At 34.8% G+C, this 15530-nt stretch overlaps 6 protein-coding genes across 12 annotated transcripts; 3 read left to right on the top strand and 3 right to left on the bottom strand.

Annotated features, from left to right (window-relative positions):
* Nucleotides 1-37: 37 nt before the first annotated feature.
* On the top strand, nucleotides 38-1280 carry Mrpl32 (mitochondrial ribosomal protein L32). The gene is made up of 4 exons (XM_070669842.1): nucleotides 38-189; nucleotides 424-675; nucleotides 804-946; nucleotides 1028-1280. The coding sequence occupies exons 1-4, from the start codon at nucleotides 111-113 to the stop codon at nucleotides 1145-1147; spliced, it is 594 nt and encodes a 197-aa protein (XP_070525943.1). The 5' UTR covers nucleotides 38-110; the 3' UTR covers nucleotides 1148-1280.
* Nucleotides 1135-3203, bottom strand: Spn-f (Protein spindle-F). 3 transcript variants are annotated; one of them, XM_070669832.1, is made up of 5 exons: nucleotides 2594-3203; nucleotides 2273-2504; nucleotides 2086-2177; nucleotides 1827-2019; nucleotides 1135-1717 (listed from the first exon to the last, which is right to left on the bottom strand). In XM_070669832.1, exons 1-5 carry the CDS (start codon nucleotides 2810-2812, stop codon nucleotides 1422-1424), a joined length of 1032 nt encoding a protein of 343 aa, XP_070525933.1. In that variant the 5' UTR covers nucleotides 2813-3203; the 3' UTR covers nucleotides 1135-1421. The 3 variants fall into 3 exon arrangements, with proteins under 3 accessions (XP_070525933.1, XP_070525934.1, XP_070525932.1); XM_070669833.1 differs by having other exon boundaries at nucleotides 2381-2504; nucleotides 2594-3201; XM_070669831.1 differs by having other exon boundaries at nucleotides 2240-2504; nucleotides 2594-3200.
* LOC139110184 (carnitine O-acetyltransferase-like) lies at nucleotides 3203-7115 on the top strand. 4 transcript variants are annotated; one of them, XM_070669809.1, is made up of 14 exons: nucleotides 3203-3292; nucleotides 3362-3537; nucleotides 4060-4138; nucleotides 4218-4348; nucleotides 4438-4573; nucleotides 4647-4819; nucleotides 4910-5063; nucleotides 5123-5288; nucleotides 5413-5600; nucleotides 5675-5775; nucleotides 5850-5975; nucleotides 6039-6363; nucleotides 6439-6576; nucleotides 6676-7115. In XM_070669809.1, the coding sequence occupies exons 3-14, from the start codon at nucleotides 4103-4105 to the stop codon at nucleotides 6871-6873; spliced, it is 1872 nt and encodes a 623-aa protein (XP_070525910.1). In that variant the 5' UTR covers nucleotides 3203-3292; nucleotides 3362-3537; nucleotides 4060-4102; the 3' UTR covers nucleotides 6874-7115. The 4 variants fall into 4 exon arrangements, with proteins under 4 accessions (XP_070525910.1, XP_070525907.1, XP_070525908.1 ...); XM_070669806.1 differs by lacking the exons at nucleotides 3203-3292; nucleotides 3362-3537 and adding an exon at nucleotides 3549-3708; XM_070669807.1 differs by lacking the exons at nucleotides 3203-3292; nucleotides 3362-3537 and adding an exon at nucleotides 3574-3708 and having other exon boundaries at nucleotides 3827-4138.
* Nucleotides 6991-9030, bottom strand: O-fut1 (O-fucosyltransferase 1). The gene is made up of 6 exons (XM_070669825.1): nucleotides 8665-9030; nucleotides 8470-8585; nucleotides 8269-8392; nucleotides 7799-8175; nucleotides 7468-7704; nucleotides 6991-7404 (listed from the first exon to the last, which is right to left on the bottom strand). The coding sequence occupies exons 1-6, from the start codon at nucleotides 8771-8773 to the stop codon at nucleotides 7219-7221; spliced, it is 1149 nt and encodes a 382-aa protein (XP_070525926.1). The 5' UTR covers nucleotides 8774-9030; the 3' UTR covers nucleotides 6991-7218.
* A 333-nt stretch (nucleotides 9031-9363) lies between these two features.
* On the bottom strand, nucleotides 9364-11499 carry LOC139110203 (serine/threonine-protein phosphatase 2A activator). The gene is made up of 9 exons (XM_070669835.1): nucleotides 11362-11499; nucleotides 11077-11284; nucleotides 10916-11001; nucleotides 10633-10836; nucleotides 10325-10542; nucleotides 10080-10204; nucleotides 9846-9946; nucleotides 9621-9728; nucleotides 9364-9559 (listed from the first exon to the last, which is right to left on the bottom strand). The coding sequence occupies exons 2-9, from the start codon at nucleotides 11111-11113 to the stop codon at nucleotides 9401-9403; spliced, it is 1038 nt and encodes a 345-aa protein (XP_070525936.1). The 5' UTR covers nucleotides 11114-11284; nucleotides 11362-11499; the 3' UTR covers nucleotides 9364-9400.
* On the top strand, nucleotides 11290-15433 carry Marcal1 (SWI/SNF-related matrix-associated actin-dependent regulator of chromatin subfamily A-like protein 1). Of its 2 annotated transcripts, XM_070669801.1 has the most exons (14): nucleotides 11290-11395; nucleotides 11940-12013; nucleotides 12194-12284; nucleotides 12364-12693; nucleotides 12765-12880; nucleotides 12967-13076; nucleotides 13159-13293; nucleotides 13353-13530; nucleotides 13599-13762; nucleotides 13844-14008; nucleotides 14088-14243; nucleotides 14326-14433; nucleotides 14492-14666; nucleotides 14751-15433. In XM_070669801.1, the coding sequence occupies exons 3-14, from the start codon at nucleotides 12281-12283 to the stop codon at nucleotides 15162-15164; spliced, it is 2055 nt and encodes a 684-aa protein (XP_070525902.1). In that variant the 5' UTR covers nucleotides 11290-11395; nucleotides 11940-12013; nucleotides 12194-12280; the 3' UTR covers nucleotides 15165-15433. The 2 variants fall into 2 exon arrangements, with proteins under 2 accessions (XP_070525902.1, XP_070525903.1); XM_070669802.1 differs by lacking the exon at nucleotides 11290-11395 and having other exon boundaries at nucleotides 11632-12013; nucleotides 12151-12284.
* The last annotated feature ends 97 nt before the right edge of the window (nucleotides 15434-15530 follow it).

Below are 15530 nucleotides of genomic sequence, written 5' to 3' on the forward strand. Positions count from 1 at the left end.
CAATAATATCAGGTTTTCATTATCCTCAGAGCTTTGCAAGAAACTGGAAAGATTACCTGGGATCGATATCAGTAGGATCACATCGTTGTGTGTTAGACTCGTGAACAGGCATGATGAACAGGTTAAGTTTAATCTTTCAAAAGCTTGAGCTAGCTTTTCAAACTATCTTCGGCCGTGGTTTTCCTCCAGGTAATTATAATTAACACACACGCGCGCGCACATTTTAATTACGTTTTAAAGATTACTAGACTACGAATGGTCCCGGTTATACACGTTTTTTTTTTATGTCGCCTAACCTCAATTCAACGCGCTGGAAAATAATCAACTTTATATGCAAAAAGACTTGAATGAATCTAATGGAAACAAATTTTATTAATGTAAATTTATTTTAATTTAATGGAGCTTTTAAATCTTTTGTTGCAGGAGCGCTATGCGCGATTGACTGCAACAGTTTCCCATATCAATCGAGATCGACAAGTCCCGGTGGTTATTCTTTAAAAGAAATTTTAGAGAATAGCATTTTATGGGGGGTACCGAAAAGTCGACGTAGTTTAGAAAAAAGACATATGAGAAGATACGGAATAGAAAAATATGTGTGGAAGCCACCAGTTGCAAAAACTAATATACTAATATGTGTGAACTGTGGTCACAATTACGAAGCTAATCATCTGTGTGGTAAATTTTATCAATAATATAATTACATATCGAGAAATTAATATAAAAGTTTAAATTTCCGTTTGAATATAAGAATAAATAGCAGAAACTTATAATAATTTATGTATATATACTTATTTTTCATGTAGGACATTGTTATGAAAAAGTAAAGCTTGAAACTAAAGAAATGCAAGATGCTATCCAGAAAGAATTGGGCTTAAGTCCTGTAGAGGAAAACGTAATCGTATTGTACGATGGCGAAAAAGATTCTAAAACAGACAACTTTTGGAAGGTATTACAAATATATGTATATGTATGATGTATAAATACTTGTTTTTATATAAATGCAGATCTAATTTATCTTTAATTATAGAAACAAAGAATAGTCGAATTGCCAAAGAAAAGGCCTTCGTGGTTTCATCAAAATTTACTGCAGCCAACGTCGCAGGAACCGTCCGATAAAAAAGACGTTAAACCACCTTATCTTGCGTAAAGTGCACTTGAAATAAGACTTTAATGTTTTTTGTAGTTTTCAACAATTGAAATACATTCGTCGATATAGATAAATATCTTAAATTTTATGCTTGCGCTTATCGATATAAAAATAAATACTTGAGCAACACAGAGTGTTGTGTCGTTTATATCTAATTTGTATGTTTAATCTCTTTTAATAATCTATATTCCCAACCACCATAAATTTTTCTTATACACATTGACTGAGAAAAATTTTACGTGCAGTAGGATTATGCTTGGTTTTGATAACAAGATCAATGTACAAGCTTGAAATCTTCCTTGGACACCTCTTTAGTAAAATGACTTAAGACATGTTCGTGAAACTCGGCAAACGATATGGAGTTTCCGTAAACAGTCCCGCACAATGGACATGTATTGATAGCTATGTTCGTGTCGTTCAAATTAGAACGTTTTTCCATAGAAATACTAGGAGTTGTGAGACTAGTTTGAGTAGCTCCATGTTCTTTGAAACTATCGTCGGAATCGAATTGTGTACCCGTTTGGCACATCTTTTTATTTGCATTCTTTCGACAACTATTGCATATTATCCCTGGAAAAAATTATATACGGAATTACAAATAAATATATATGAAATTAACAGAATGAAAAAAATACTAAAACAACGAATTAAATTTTAATTACATATGCCCGAAGCTCACCTTTTTTCATTTTTTTAAGATTCTGTAAAGCCTTCTTTAACCTAATTTGTTGCGCAAGTAAGGCATCTTTAGTTTGCGACAGCCTAATTTCGTGCTGTTTCAGTTGCTCGAGCGAATCTGTGTCGGAATCCTCTGGATACGTGAAACCGACGTTTTGTAAATTTAATTCAGAATTATTATGCAACTCCATCATCTGTGCGAAATAAACGTTAAATAAAAACCAGTCAACAATTAAAAATTCTTTTTTTTTTTCTTTTACCTCCGCGCATTGCTGTTCGAGATCAGACTTTTCTAGCATGATACTATTTATTAATCGAAGAGATATTTCTTCCAAGCTCTGTTCCCTTTCACCTGAAAGAATAAATTTGTTAATTGACTCACGAAAGAATAGCGGCTATCAAATCGATACTAACTATCTGTAGCTAGTAAGTATGTCTTATTAGCACCCTGTTTATCCGGATTAGACACATCACGGAAATTGTACGAGATAATGTCAGACGGCTGTGTGACAGGGTGCTGTTTAAGCGTGTCCGAGATTTGGGTCAACTGACTACCTAAAGACTTGTTAGTTTTCGTCAGTCGCGTCAATCTGTTCCACAACTGACGATTTTCCGTGGCTACCATGAAAACGTGATGCGACAGCTGAGACTTTTGTTTCGTCAGCTCCTCTACTTTTTCCTGCAAATAAAATTGAAATGCAAATGAAAAATATGTTAGACCAAGTAATTGAATACACGTTGAATGCCTCACGATTCGATTTCACGAACCTGTAAAGCTTGGAGAGCAGACTTGTCGCTTTTGTCGACCCTGACGACAGCCGTGGACATGTCCTTGCCGCACTCGAGCCTCAGGCACATGTTCTCCTCCTCCACGGCCGCCAGTCGCGTCTGCAGCTGCTGGCAACGTTCCTTCATCGTCTTAAAGGCGACCAGCAGCGCATACTTCGACCCGAACGGATCGTTCTCCGCGTTCTCGACGTCGTTCATCGTGTGCGGCACGTCGTCGGAACCGAGTCGACGGTCGCAGATGGCCTCGCGTCCTCAAAACGCTCTTACTTTTAACGTCGTCCTCACGAATCTCGCGCTTCGCTTTTTTTCCTCGATGAGCTCCCTGTCGCCTGTCCTGTCGAGGATGAGCTCGGCGAGGAAAGGTTAGGTAACCTCTTTACATTTTCGCAGCCGCAAATACACTTCGAATACCCTTGCCTCGACCACCCTCGGCGAAAATTGACTGCCAGTGCGCGTTAACATTTGAAGAAGCCGTTGTATCACACCGTTCGCGGAGAAAGAACACTGTCTTGGTGATTCCCCATTTCCCCCTCAAACGCTTGAAACATTGAACCTTGGAACGGACGCACGACACTCTAACGGCTCCCAACCTCCAACCTCAGCGACCCAACCGTCAAAGTTTTTCTGTTAACTGTTGCGGGTTCAGGAGGGAGGGGGGGGGGATTCCAAAGATTTGCGGTAACGTCGCGTTACATTTGTCTTTCGAATAATTTTTATTACTCTTACTTATTATTTCGCGTTTCGCAGGTATCTACGGTGAATCTTACTAAAATATCACAGCCACGTTTGGTCGTTCGATGTCGCCACTCTGACGAAACGAGTAAATAAAATATCAACCGGTTTGGTTCTCGTACATATTAATTTTGCCGATTGCGCTTCAAGTCGCTAATAATCGCTGAAATTTGGAGTCGTCCTCCACTTCGGTATATTTTTTTTTTTTTTTTATCAAACTGTGGAATCTGATTAATATGACGTATGTGACGTATGTGCAAAGATAAGAGAGTTGTTGAATCCAAAGCTTTGACCAGTCTCGACCAGTTCGTTTGCTCCTTTTACCTGGCACCACGGCACCAGGATCTTCGCCATATGGACGTGTATGTATTGTTAAAACACTCTTCATTTCGGCGACAGGATGAGCCCAGTCGCAAGCGCTTCTCCACCGCTGCAATTGGCCGGTCCAATGTCCATGACATAATTAATGGCAATTTATAGCAATATACTTTGGCGATGCGATCGACCACTGTCACACAGATCACTTATCCTCGGCGATTATGCGTAATGTGCACGTCTAGCGCATGTTACGTACGACATATGACACGGACAGTCACATAACTTTTGACATTTAGACCGCTAGACAGTGAGCTTTGTCAAGTACCTCCATGATAATGTTCGTCTGCGTTATCACTTGTTTTCGAAATGTCAACGACGTCTTTTATGTTCTTTAGCCGTGCAGTGGGATCAGTCTCGAGTTCTCTGGAGAAACCAGCTATGTACAAAGTATTCTCGAACGTGTCCAAATATGCAGTAAGTGTGCACATTTGTGTATATATTGCGTGTATATTTCCCAGAGGTTTTTTTTTAGTAAAATCGATTTCGTCCACAGGTTCACAACGGATTGCTTAGAACACCGTCTGTTCTTCAAAGAGCGTCCATAACAACATTGAATTTAAACAGCCAACCGATTCCAAAGCAGCCTGTTCCCGATCTCAAGCAAACTGCCGAACGCTACTTGAGGTATGTAGCACACGTGCGTTTTTTTTTTCTTTTTTTCCTATCACTTGTTGATCACTTTCGAGTATTACTCTAAAATTCATTAATTTCAGATCCCTGAAGCCGTTATTGAACGACAGCGAATATAAAAACACAGAGAAAATTGTTGCTGAATTTATAAGCCATACAGGCGCGGGACCTAAACTGCACGCCAAATTATTGGAAAGATATGAAAATACTGACAACTGGGTACACTTGTCACATCTGTGCACTTTTTCAAAGGACAGCTGGACGAATAATCTAAACCGACTACTTATTTTAGATGAAAGAATGGTGGCTGGAAGTTGCGTACTTGGGATACCGTATACCCGTGATCGTCCACTCTAGTCCTGGAACTATCGGACCACCAGTCACTTTTCATAGACCAGATGATCTTTATGTGTACGCAGGGCGTCTCGTTGCCGCAGTATGCAATTATAATGAAATGATTAAAAGGTGAATTTTGTTATTTCAATTAAAAAAAAATATATTTTTTGTGATATTCGTCCGCAATAACTTGCGAAAAATAATTCATCTACATTGCAGTGGAAAGATAAAACAAGAAATGGCTCGCAATGATCCACTCGACATGCAGCCTTACGGCATGATACTCGGTACGCACAGACGGCCTAATAAAACAGTCGATAAATTATTGCACACAGACGAAGCCAAGCACATAATAATCGTAAACAATAATAATGTGAGTATTAATCAATTTGATGAAACGATGTACTTAGATACATTCTGTCTATATTACAGTTCTTTAAACTTTGCGTTGTCGATAAAAATGGCATTTTAAGTGAGGGCAAGCTCGTGGCTGCCATAAAAGATATTGCAGATCGTTCGTCTGTGCAAGGAAAGCCCGTAGGAATTTTAACTGGGAATGACAGAGACACTTGGGCGAAGGATTACGGCGTACTTTTAGGTTTCTTTTTTTTTTTTTTGTCTTTTCTTTTCCTTTCTACTATTTATATTCCGTTTTTTTTTTAACTGCACAATTTTGTGCAATTTTTATAATCAACTACAAACTGTTATTTTGCAATTTGCAGAATTGGGTAACAATAGGAATATAATCAGAGATATAGAAACTTCCTTGTTTATACTGTGCCTCGATAAAGACATGCCTAAAGACGCTTTTAAAAATAAGAACAACGCTTCAGTTAGAGCGGTTCAAACCATGACAGGCTACAGCAGCCATACAAATGCTGGTAACAGGTGGCATGATAAAACCGTGCAGGTAAAATATTTTTTTAAGCGATATCTGTTACAAATAAATCACTGAAATAATTTAATTTTAAATTATCTTTACAGTACGTAGTATCCGCCGATGGTTACATTGGCATGGAATACGAGCACAGCCCGTGCGAAGGAGTTCCCGTTGCTGTTCTTCACGATTATGTATTAAAATATATGTAAATAATTATTACTACATAAATCATTTATTTTATGGAAAGCAAATTAAAAAAAAATTTAATTTTGTTCTCAGAGCAGCGAGAGAAAATAGCGCGAGAGATGAAAGGCCTGCAGATTTTCCAAGGCCGGAACTGCTAAAGTTTGAAACTAACAATGTTATAGACTGTGCGATCGAAGTAGCTACTGATGCCGTAGATAAGTAAGTTAACTGTTTCTTTACGATTATGGAAATATTTTATATTATAAAAATATAATTTTTCAGACTTTCAAACGACATAGATATGGAATGCTTTACGTTCGACGAATTCGGCGCGGATGGTATAAAAGCAATTAATTTGAGTCCGGACAGTTTTATTCAAATTGCGATGCAAGTCACGTTCTATAATTTACGAAAAAAACCACCAGCTCATTATGAAAGTGCGGCATTACGAAGATTTATAAACGCCAGAACCGAATGCATTAGATCTACAAGCACCGAGTCCGTCGAATTTGCAAAAATAATGCTTTCTGGAGAATGCAAAAGTAAGCAGCAGAAGAAGGAAATGATGATTAGAGCTATAAATGCTCATAAAACATATGCCGCACAAGTAAGATTTATTTTAATCACAATTTTGTTAATTTTCTGACGTTTTAATTCAGAATTAACTGTTTTTTTTACGCAGGCTGCGACAGGTCAAGGTGTCGATCGACATTTATTCGGTTTAAAAATGATAGCGAAAAGTGAAGGAATAGAACTTCCAGAATTGTACAAGGATGTTGGTTATACGAAAAGTACATATTTCAATTTAACGTCAAGTCAGGTAATTAAAAGTTGGCTCTTAAAAGAAATCCTTGGGGAAACTAAAGAACAATGTAACAAGAAGTTGATTTGTGCTAATCGATATATGTCTGATTTAAAGGTGCCATATAAATCAGCGTCATTTATGTGCTATGGACCTGTGGTTCCCGACGGTTACGGCTGTTGCTACAATCCACGACCGAAGGATATCCTATTCGCTTGTTCGTCGTTTAAATCGTCCAGCGACACTAACACGAAAAATTTTGCTCGCGTTTTAAAACAGACATTGTGCGATATGCGAGATGTAGGAAGTGCATAAACATATAAAAACTTTATTTTACGGTAACGGGTAATGAAAAAATATAGAGATTAATATTTTTATATTGCAAACGAAACGAAATTCGAAAGTACTGAATTAAGCAAAGATTTTCGTATAAACTTTTTATTATGAAACATATATTTGGAAAAAACGATATTTTGCAGGCTATACGTTTCTTAATTCAGTCTGCTCTGTACACGTCACAGTATTGTTTTCTCATAATAAATTATATATAACGTTAATCTCATTATGCAATTACTTAATTCAATATATAAATATAAAAAAATATCAAAAACTGATGATGATTATGCGTATTTGGCAAAGAATATTTTACAAATTGTAATATCACAGTTCCGTTCTGGTTCTAGGAGGATAACCCCAGAAGTACGTCGGGTACCCTTTGACCTCTCTTTCTCTAGCTACGAAAGCGGTAAAAGATGAAATGCAATTTCCTATGAAATAATTGGACCTTCCAAGAATTGCCAGATCCAAGTGCGCGGATACTGGCGGCTCCTGCCGGGATACCGATATCTATGTGCAAGCGATAACATTAGCAATAACTGATCGCGCGATATGACGAGCGAGTGAACTTACCTCCATACGCGACAAAGCTTCTTCGAGTTTGTCCAGCATGTAATCGTTGTCAGATGCCACAAACACAGACTTGACATCTTTACCATTACGGATAACACGCTTCAATTGAGTTATTACCACGTCGAACGATGGCAAGCACATAGAAAGGGTTGCTTTACCACGTTCGTTTTGGTAACCAAGGCACTGGGGGGCAGCAAAAAGATCCGGCGCAGACGGTATATGTTCGCAAGCGCGTTCCTGAAAAAGATAATGAGTAAAAAAAAAAAAAAATTAGTATTTTCGATAGAATATTAATATTATTCGTATAGAAATATATACAAATGTTATGTACCCAATCGATGCCGTTACGCAAGTGTATACCGACAAAGGCACCTTGTGGCAATTTTTTCTTTATAAACGCCTTTGCCTTATTTAGAATGTCATTGTTCCAGTTGAGACATTTCTGCAGAGGCTTGTTCACAAGCTGAACTGGGAAACTGGCAGGTGCGCCGGTAAACGCCATTACCGGCCAAATCTCAGGTGGATATTGTTGCTGCCACTGCTGTTGCCTCGTGCGAGCGTAATATACATCGTAATAATGGAGCGGTTTGTAAAATTCTGAGTCAACAAAATCTATATTGTACGTGTCCCAGAATGGACCGAATGGATTCCCTTGCTTTGCATTGCAGGACGTTCCGTTTGTCCCCACACGGGCCTCGTAACAAAATGCTGGAAAAGAATGTAGAATTCATCTTGCTTTTAAAAAAATCGACGTTACGGCTTCAATATTTTATTTTTTTAAATAATTGCATTGGGGCTTACAAATTCTTTTCTCAGGTGGCCATATCGTCGGCGCGATATCTCTCATAAAATCCTCCATTAATATTGCTTTATGGCAACTTTGCACGTGGGAAATATTGAAGTATGTATCAAATGGCACTTGTATCTGAAAACAAAATTGTATATTCGACGTGTATTACGCAAAACGTGCAAATGACGTTACGCCATAGATTCTGTCCTTACAGATCTCGTCTCTCCCGTGCGATATTCCACCCATGGTGGTAAAACCAAAGTACGATTCAAAGCCTTGGCAAACCCTAGAACTCCTAGAAAGTGATCTGCTTGATTACCAAAGCGTCCTGAAATAAAAAATCACAGAGCTCTCTTAATGTGACGCATCGAAAAATGTCGCAAGTATGATAAACGTCGTGATTTTACCCATGCAAGGGCAGTAAACAATGTAACCATTCGCATCGACGTCGACGTCTTGGCAGCGTGCGATGTAAAAATTTATCAAAAGTAACGTTAAAACCAATGTCCTAATCATCGCAATAAAATTATGTATAACACTTTTACGAATGTTCGATATTATCTAATAACAGTATCAATATCTTCACGGAACTCCGTGATATTTGTATACAATTTTTTGCCGCGTGATACGTGACGCGTGAGGTTAGATGTACAGCACTCCACTTTTCCGGTTTCCATAGAGACGTTATCGAAATAAAAAATATTTGATTCAAGCCTACGTTTTTTTTTTTTTTTTTTTTTTTTTAAGTAAATTACTTACTGATCCATCGCAAAAGTTAATATTTGTAGTATAAATTTTAAAATATCGTATTTTTTGCGGTATTATTTCTATGAAATAAAAATCTTTAATTTTTATTAAATAAATCAATAATTACAAAATTATAAATATTCTTTTGGGGCTTAATTTTCTAATTTGGAGTATTCTATTAGACATCATAACGCTTAAAGCTTAACAAAATATATAAAGATGCTATTACTTTATAACATATACAATATAAAGTTCTAAAAACTAGAGAAATGTGTTAAAAGATGCTGACAATATTACGGAACAAGGATGCAAAGAGTAATAACGTGTAATTGGATAATATGGGAAGCATGATAAAATAATTCAGGGTAACAACATTTATTATTCATTATGTAATTTTCATTGCGGCAACGCTGGTGGCGGTGGCTTTTTATCATTAATAGGCGTGCCTTTGTAATTTGGCGTAACGATCGGACGGGAGCATTGCTGGGGCATTGGAGTTAATGGTAGTAGAGAACCAAAGAAAACATGTTGGATAACTGGAAATTTTGCCAATACCTGTAAAATACAAAATGATAAAAAAGAGACTTTTTTTGTTAGTTACACAAGCCAAAATTACCTCCGCTTGATACATCTTGATAAGACCACTATTCACTTTCGACCATGACGACACCGCACTAACGTTCCACAACTGATTCGAATGTTCGGCGAAAGGCCCTATTTTTACCTAACAAAACGTAATTATTATTAAAATTTAAAAGATTGTACCTTGAAATAAATTAAATTATATCTACAAGAAAGTACGCTGCGTAAATTTTACATTTTTATAAATATCTTTTCATACCTTTGAGATAAATTCGATGCAGCCAAGAAACATGTATTTCTTGCTGTAAGCTTCCACTATATTTTGATCTACAAAATGACGCGGTTCTATCCGTGGATGTCCTAAAATATTAAATATAAAATATTAATATTATAAATTTCATAAAACATCGCAAATATTATAAATAGAAAAAGATCATATAATCATTATATTATCGATAAATAATGTATTTGAAAAAAATGCAGTAATAATTACCAATAAGCTGTGCACTTCCCCATATAAATGGCACAAATTGATAATCATCCAAACTCCAAACACCGTGACTACCTGCTGGTTCCATGCGGTATATCAATTGAAGTCTGCGCACCAATTCTAGATATCTTTAAGTCAATTATTTAAATAATTAAATTAATTTTAATGGATAAAAAAACCTAATCTATAAAATCAAGTTAACAATTACATTTTTTCGATAATAAAAATTTAATTAACAATTAAAATACCTATTAAACACTTTTGTTACAACTGCAACCTTGTCACTATCCACAAACCCGCCTATCTTAAACATACAGCAAAGAAACATCAAGAAAGCCATTTCATGACCTGTTCCATAATCAATACGAGTTGGATTCCCAAAACTCTCATACAAATACTGTACTATTTCTAAGATTGCACGATGCAAATCTTCTGGCAATACTTGTTTCAATTCCTCTACACCATTCTATAAAAAAAAAGTACAAATTAAATTTTTAACAAGTTTTAATAATAATTTTTATACTTTACAAGTATTTTGAAAGTATCAGTGACATACTTGCTGCAGTCTTTCGTGCCATATGCGAAATGACTTATTACCAAATCTCTGTGGCTGTTCTGTGGGTGGAATTTCTGTTATCCATTCATCAAATTTGTTCAACATCTGTATAACATTGCTTATTATCTGTGACTGTGGACACTGAGCATCCAAGGCATTTCCCTGAACAGTGCCATTTAAGGCCAAAATAAATCCCAAGTATTCCTGCAAATAATATAAAAATGTACAGTGAAATAGTTAAAATAAATATATAATTAAAAAGATAAATAACTCTATGTCTTACATAGTAAGCCTCAGATTTCTGCCACTGTGCTAGATCTCCTGGTGTCTTGACACATTTTTTTGGAACAACAAACTCATGTGATTTTGCTGAAACAATACACTAATATATATCTCGAAAATACTAATTATTATACCTAATGTGTACATTATATGATCACATACATGATACAACATGTGCTTCCTCTGTAGACATTGACATGACTAACACCTGAAATTTCGATTGTAATATAACAAATTCTTTTAAGCTAATACAGCGACATTTATTAACATTGTCAGCATTTCCTTTGGCGCAACAGCTAAACGTAATTAAATTACACGGTCATCCAGTATCGCAACTTTCATACGCCGGGCACAGAATGGATTACTTAACCTGCAATAAAGCGTTTTCTTTGTAACACAGTGATAAGACCACTGTAGGCGAGGGTAATAAATTGTCGTGTGAATTACCTTGAATATGATGTTAGAAAACGAACGAACGAAGGTAACAACTAACAGTGCCCATGGCCTTGGAACGAAGTCATCGGTTGACAATTTCCCACTTTACGGCACTCATAAAATGCGCATACGCCGCGAGAAGTTATCAATTTCACGTCAAATGTTCGAAATATTAATTCCCTCGTCAAGTTCTATTTACTAAAAATATCGTTTATAATAACCAGTAACAAAAAAAATTGTTTTAAAATATATACTGACGTGCGATAATTCGTCTGATTAAATTTGAGTTGTGATTACAAAAAAATGAAACATCTGATTTGGCATTGGTCATAGGGTTATACTATGGAAAATTTGCCGTACTGATGGGAGCCGATCGTCTCGGCAAAACAAGTTAATCGAGGTTATCGAGATAGTGATGGAAGGAAACCGATGCCAAGTCAGATGTTTTATTTTTTAGGAATACGTCACGACTCTAAAATATAAATTACACAATTAATAATGCAACAGTTACGTCGTGCGTAATAAGTTTGTATTGAAATAAAAAAAATAATTTTATCTTTAAAAAGAAAAAATCTAATTTGAATGAATAGATTTGCGCGCGTTCTTCCATGCTTACAAGTGTACAAAGCCACGAGAAGCTAACTTGTTTACATCTTGAAAAATGGTATGTGAAAATTTGATAGTTTAATTTTTTTAACCGAAAAATTGAGAAGCTTACCGTTTGCCTTTTATCATTTTGACTTAAATGAATATATATAATGCATTATTGTACTAATAGTAAAAGTAATTTTGCATTTTCAGTAAATAACCTCACCTGGTATTATTTACACATTATTATTTACAGGTTGTAAATAGTTGAGGTTGATATATTCTACATAAAAGAAAATAATATATTGTTTTTTAATTATTAAAGCACATTAAAAGAAGAAAAATGGGTAAGGATTATATTAAAATTAATATTTTATTCATAAGGATCAATATATTAAACTAATTAAAATATATTTTTTTTTATAGATAAAGTATGCACACCTGAAGAAATTGAAAAAAAACGCTTACTAGCATTGCAAAGAAGACAAAATGCTCAATTAAAAACTCAAATTATGACTAAAAATAGTCCACTTCCTCAATCATCAAAATCAAATAACAATAGAAGTGCTATGCAACACAAGGATAATAAATCAAATAATCGTTTCAATCCTATATCACCCAGAAATTTTTTTAGTAAACCATCATCTGTAACAGGAAAATGTTACATGATCAGTGATGACAGATTTGCATTAGAAACTTCTTCATTTGTACCTGCAATTATTGAAATATTTAAGTCAATTCCTAGCAGAATATATGGTAATTATAAAATTAATTCATGTTATTATATTACAAATATTTGTAATATGTATTAATATTTAATTTTACAGATGCAAAATCTAGAATATGGAACTTCCACATCAATGATTATAACAATTTAATACAGAAATTAGTATCTAATGAATGTGCATTAACTTTGACAAAAATACCAGAGTCTGTCCTTCAGGTAATTAAATATAAAATAAAAATAGATTAAGTACATAATTGTAATCACATTTTAAAACATTTGTTATCAAATTTATTGTCTTTTAGATATTCAAGAAAAATTTAAACTCTAGCAAGCAAATACCAGAACAAGATTTATCAAAAGTTGATAAGAAGTTAACGGATATTATAATGCCATTTCAGCGAGATGGAATTAAGTAAATTTATGTTTTATATCAATTTTTGATGTATGCATATTTTGAGTATATAGTTTTATTAATGTACTTTAATTTCATCTAGTTATGGAATATTGAAAGGAGGTCGTTGTATGATTGCGGATGACATGGGTTTAGGAAAAACTATACAAGCATTAGGCATAGCACATTATTTCAAAGAAAACTGGCCGCTTCTAATTGTAGCTCCTTCATCAGTCAAGTAAGTCTATTGCAATTGACATAGTAAACGTTTCAATATTAAAAATATGCTTTGCGTAGGTTTCAATGGACTGAAGCAATTTACCAGTTTTTACCATCTGTGCCTACACAATATATTCACCATTTTGCAAATGCAAAAGATTACATTACAGATGACAAAATCACCATAGTATCATACGACTTATTAGTACGAGCAGTAGATGTTTTCGAGAAACATTTTTATGGATTTATTATTCTGGTACACACAATTTTTTATGAACTAAAAATTAATATTGCCGATCTTATTATATTTTACGAATATTATAGGATGAATCTCATGTTTTGAAGAGCAATAAAACTGCGAGGTTTCAAGCTGTTCAACGAATATGCTCTCACGCACGTCATATTGTATTACTCACAGGCACTCCAGCTTTATCGAGACCAATTGAATTGTATTCTCAAATTAACCTCGTTATACCACGTTTTATGAGGTAATAGAAGAGCAATATATATTTTATACACTTGTATTATTTATATAAATACGCATATATTTTAGAGATATTATTTTGTAGGTTCGAAGACTACGGTGTACGATATTGTGCAGGACAAAAGAATGCATTTGGTTGGGATTTTAATGGCTTTTCAAATATGCATGAATTGCAATTGTTATTGAGATGTAACTGCATGATTAGGAGATTAAAATCTGATGTTTTAAATCAATTGCCACCCAAATTAAGGTTTTAATAGAAAATTTTTATTGAACGTAAAAAGCTTGAATCGAAATATATACTTATTTGATTTATTTGTATGTTTTAGACAAGTGATTATTTTAGATCCAGATCTGATCAAAGCTGGCAAACAAATGAAGGAGATGTCAAAGCAAATGCAAAAAAATATATCGGGTTTAGAAAAACATAATGCTTTGTTACAATATTATGTAGAGTCCAGTTTTGCAAGACAAAAAGCGGTATGGTATGTAATATAGTGCACTTATACTTCTTAACGAATTAATTTTTTTATTTTAATTTTAATTAACTTGAAATTAACATTGCAGCAATTATGTCAAGAATTTATTTGAAAATAAGACAAAATGCCTTTTGTACGCTCATCATCACAATATTTTGGATGCCATTTGTGAAGTTGCTGAATCTACGAAAACACGGTAAATTTTTACGACTATCGCTATTACGATCGTATATTGCAAATGTCGTAATTTTCAGATATATAAGAATCGACGGCAAAACTAATTCGGAGCAAAGAAAACTATTGATCGAAAAATTTCAAGAACGCGATGACTATGTGGCAGCGGTCCTGTCAATCACTGCCGCGAACGCGGGCTTTACGATAACTGCTGCGCATCTTGTGGTCTTTACTGAATTATTTTGGAATCCTGGTGTAATTAATATTTACTAAGAATTTACAGAGAATGATCTGATTATGTTATGTACACCATTTATTATACTGTAAAACTGTTTGTAGATCTTATGCCAGGCGGAAGACAGAGTGTACAGAATCGGACAAAACAATACCGTCATAATTCAGTACTTAGTGGCAGAAAATACCGCGGATGATCATATATGGCCATTAATCAAAAAGAAGGTGAACGTTCTGAACGCGGCAGGTCTCGAACAAAGTTTTTCGATAGATAACGTTGATATTGCAAAGCAGCCGAAAACACAACAAGATATAACTTCTTACCTAACTGTAACCTCAGGATCTGAAAAAGGATCACAGCTGAAGTTTGACGAGGAATGGGAAGATTTCGCTATTACAGAAAACAATAAAGAACAAAAAGAACACGCGAGTCCAAAAGCCTCTGTTTCAAACGATTTCAAAGAGCTGCTTGACGTCGACGGAGAATGCTTCGACTCTTGCAGTTGGGATAATATTTAATTGTACAATTGCGTGCTGTTATCGATGAAATTTTTGTAGAAAAAAAAAAGAAAAAAATATAAAGCTTTATTTTCAGTACAGTATAAATTTTGATTATTTTCAGGTAGAATATTATCAGGCTGTTCGGGATGTCAAGATGTTCAACTAAAACTAAAAAGAATTTATTGATTGCAAAAGTCAATTAATAGTTGATATTTATATTCCATTATAATATTCGATATATATTTTGTACGCCGAGAGAGGAGATAAAGAAAGAAATTATTATATTATATTATACATACGTGACTTTTTTTCCCTCGATCTCCTCTCTTGGCCGAGTTTGTTTTATCGAGAGAATTTAACAACCCACTGCGATTAATTGCGAGT

Source organism: Cardiocondyla obscurior, linkage group LG19, assembly GCF_019399895.1.
Source record: "Cardiocondyla obscurior isolate alpha-2009 linkage group LG19, Cobs3.1, whole genome shotgun sequence".
Classification (NCBI taxonomy): domain Eukaryota; kingdom Metazoa; phylum Arthropoda; class Insecta; order Hymenoptera; family Formicidae; genus Cardiocondyla; species Cardiocondyla obscurior.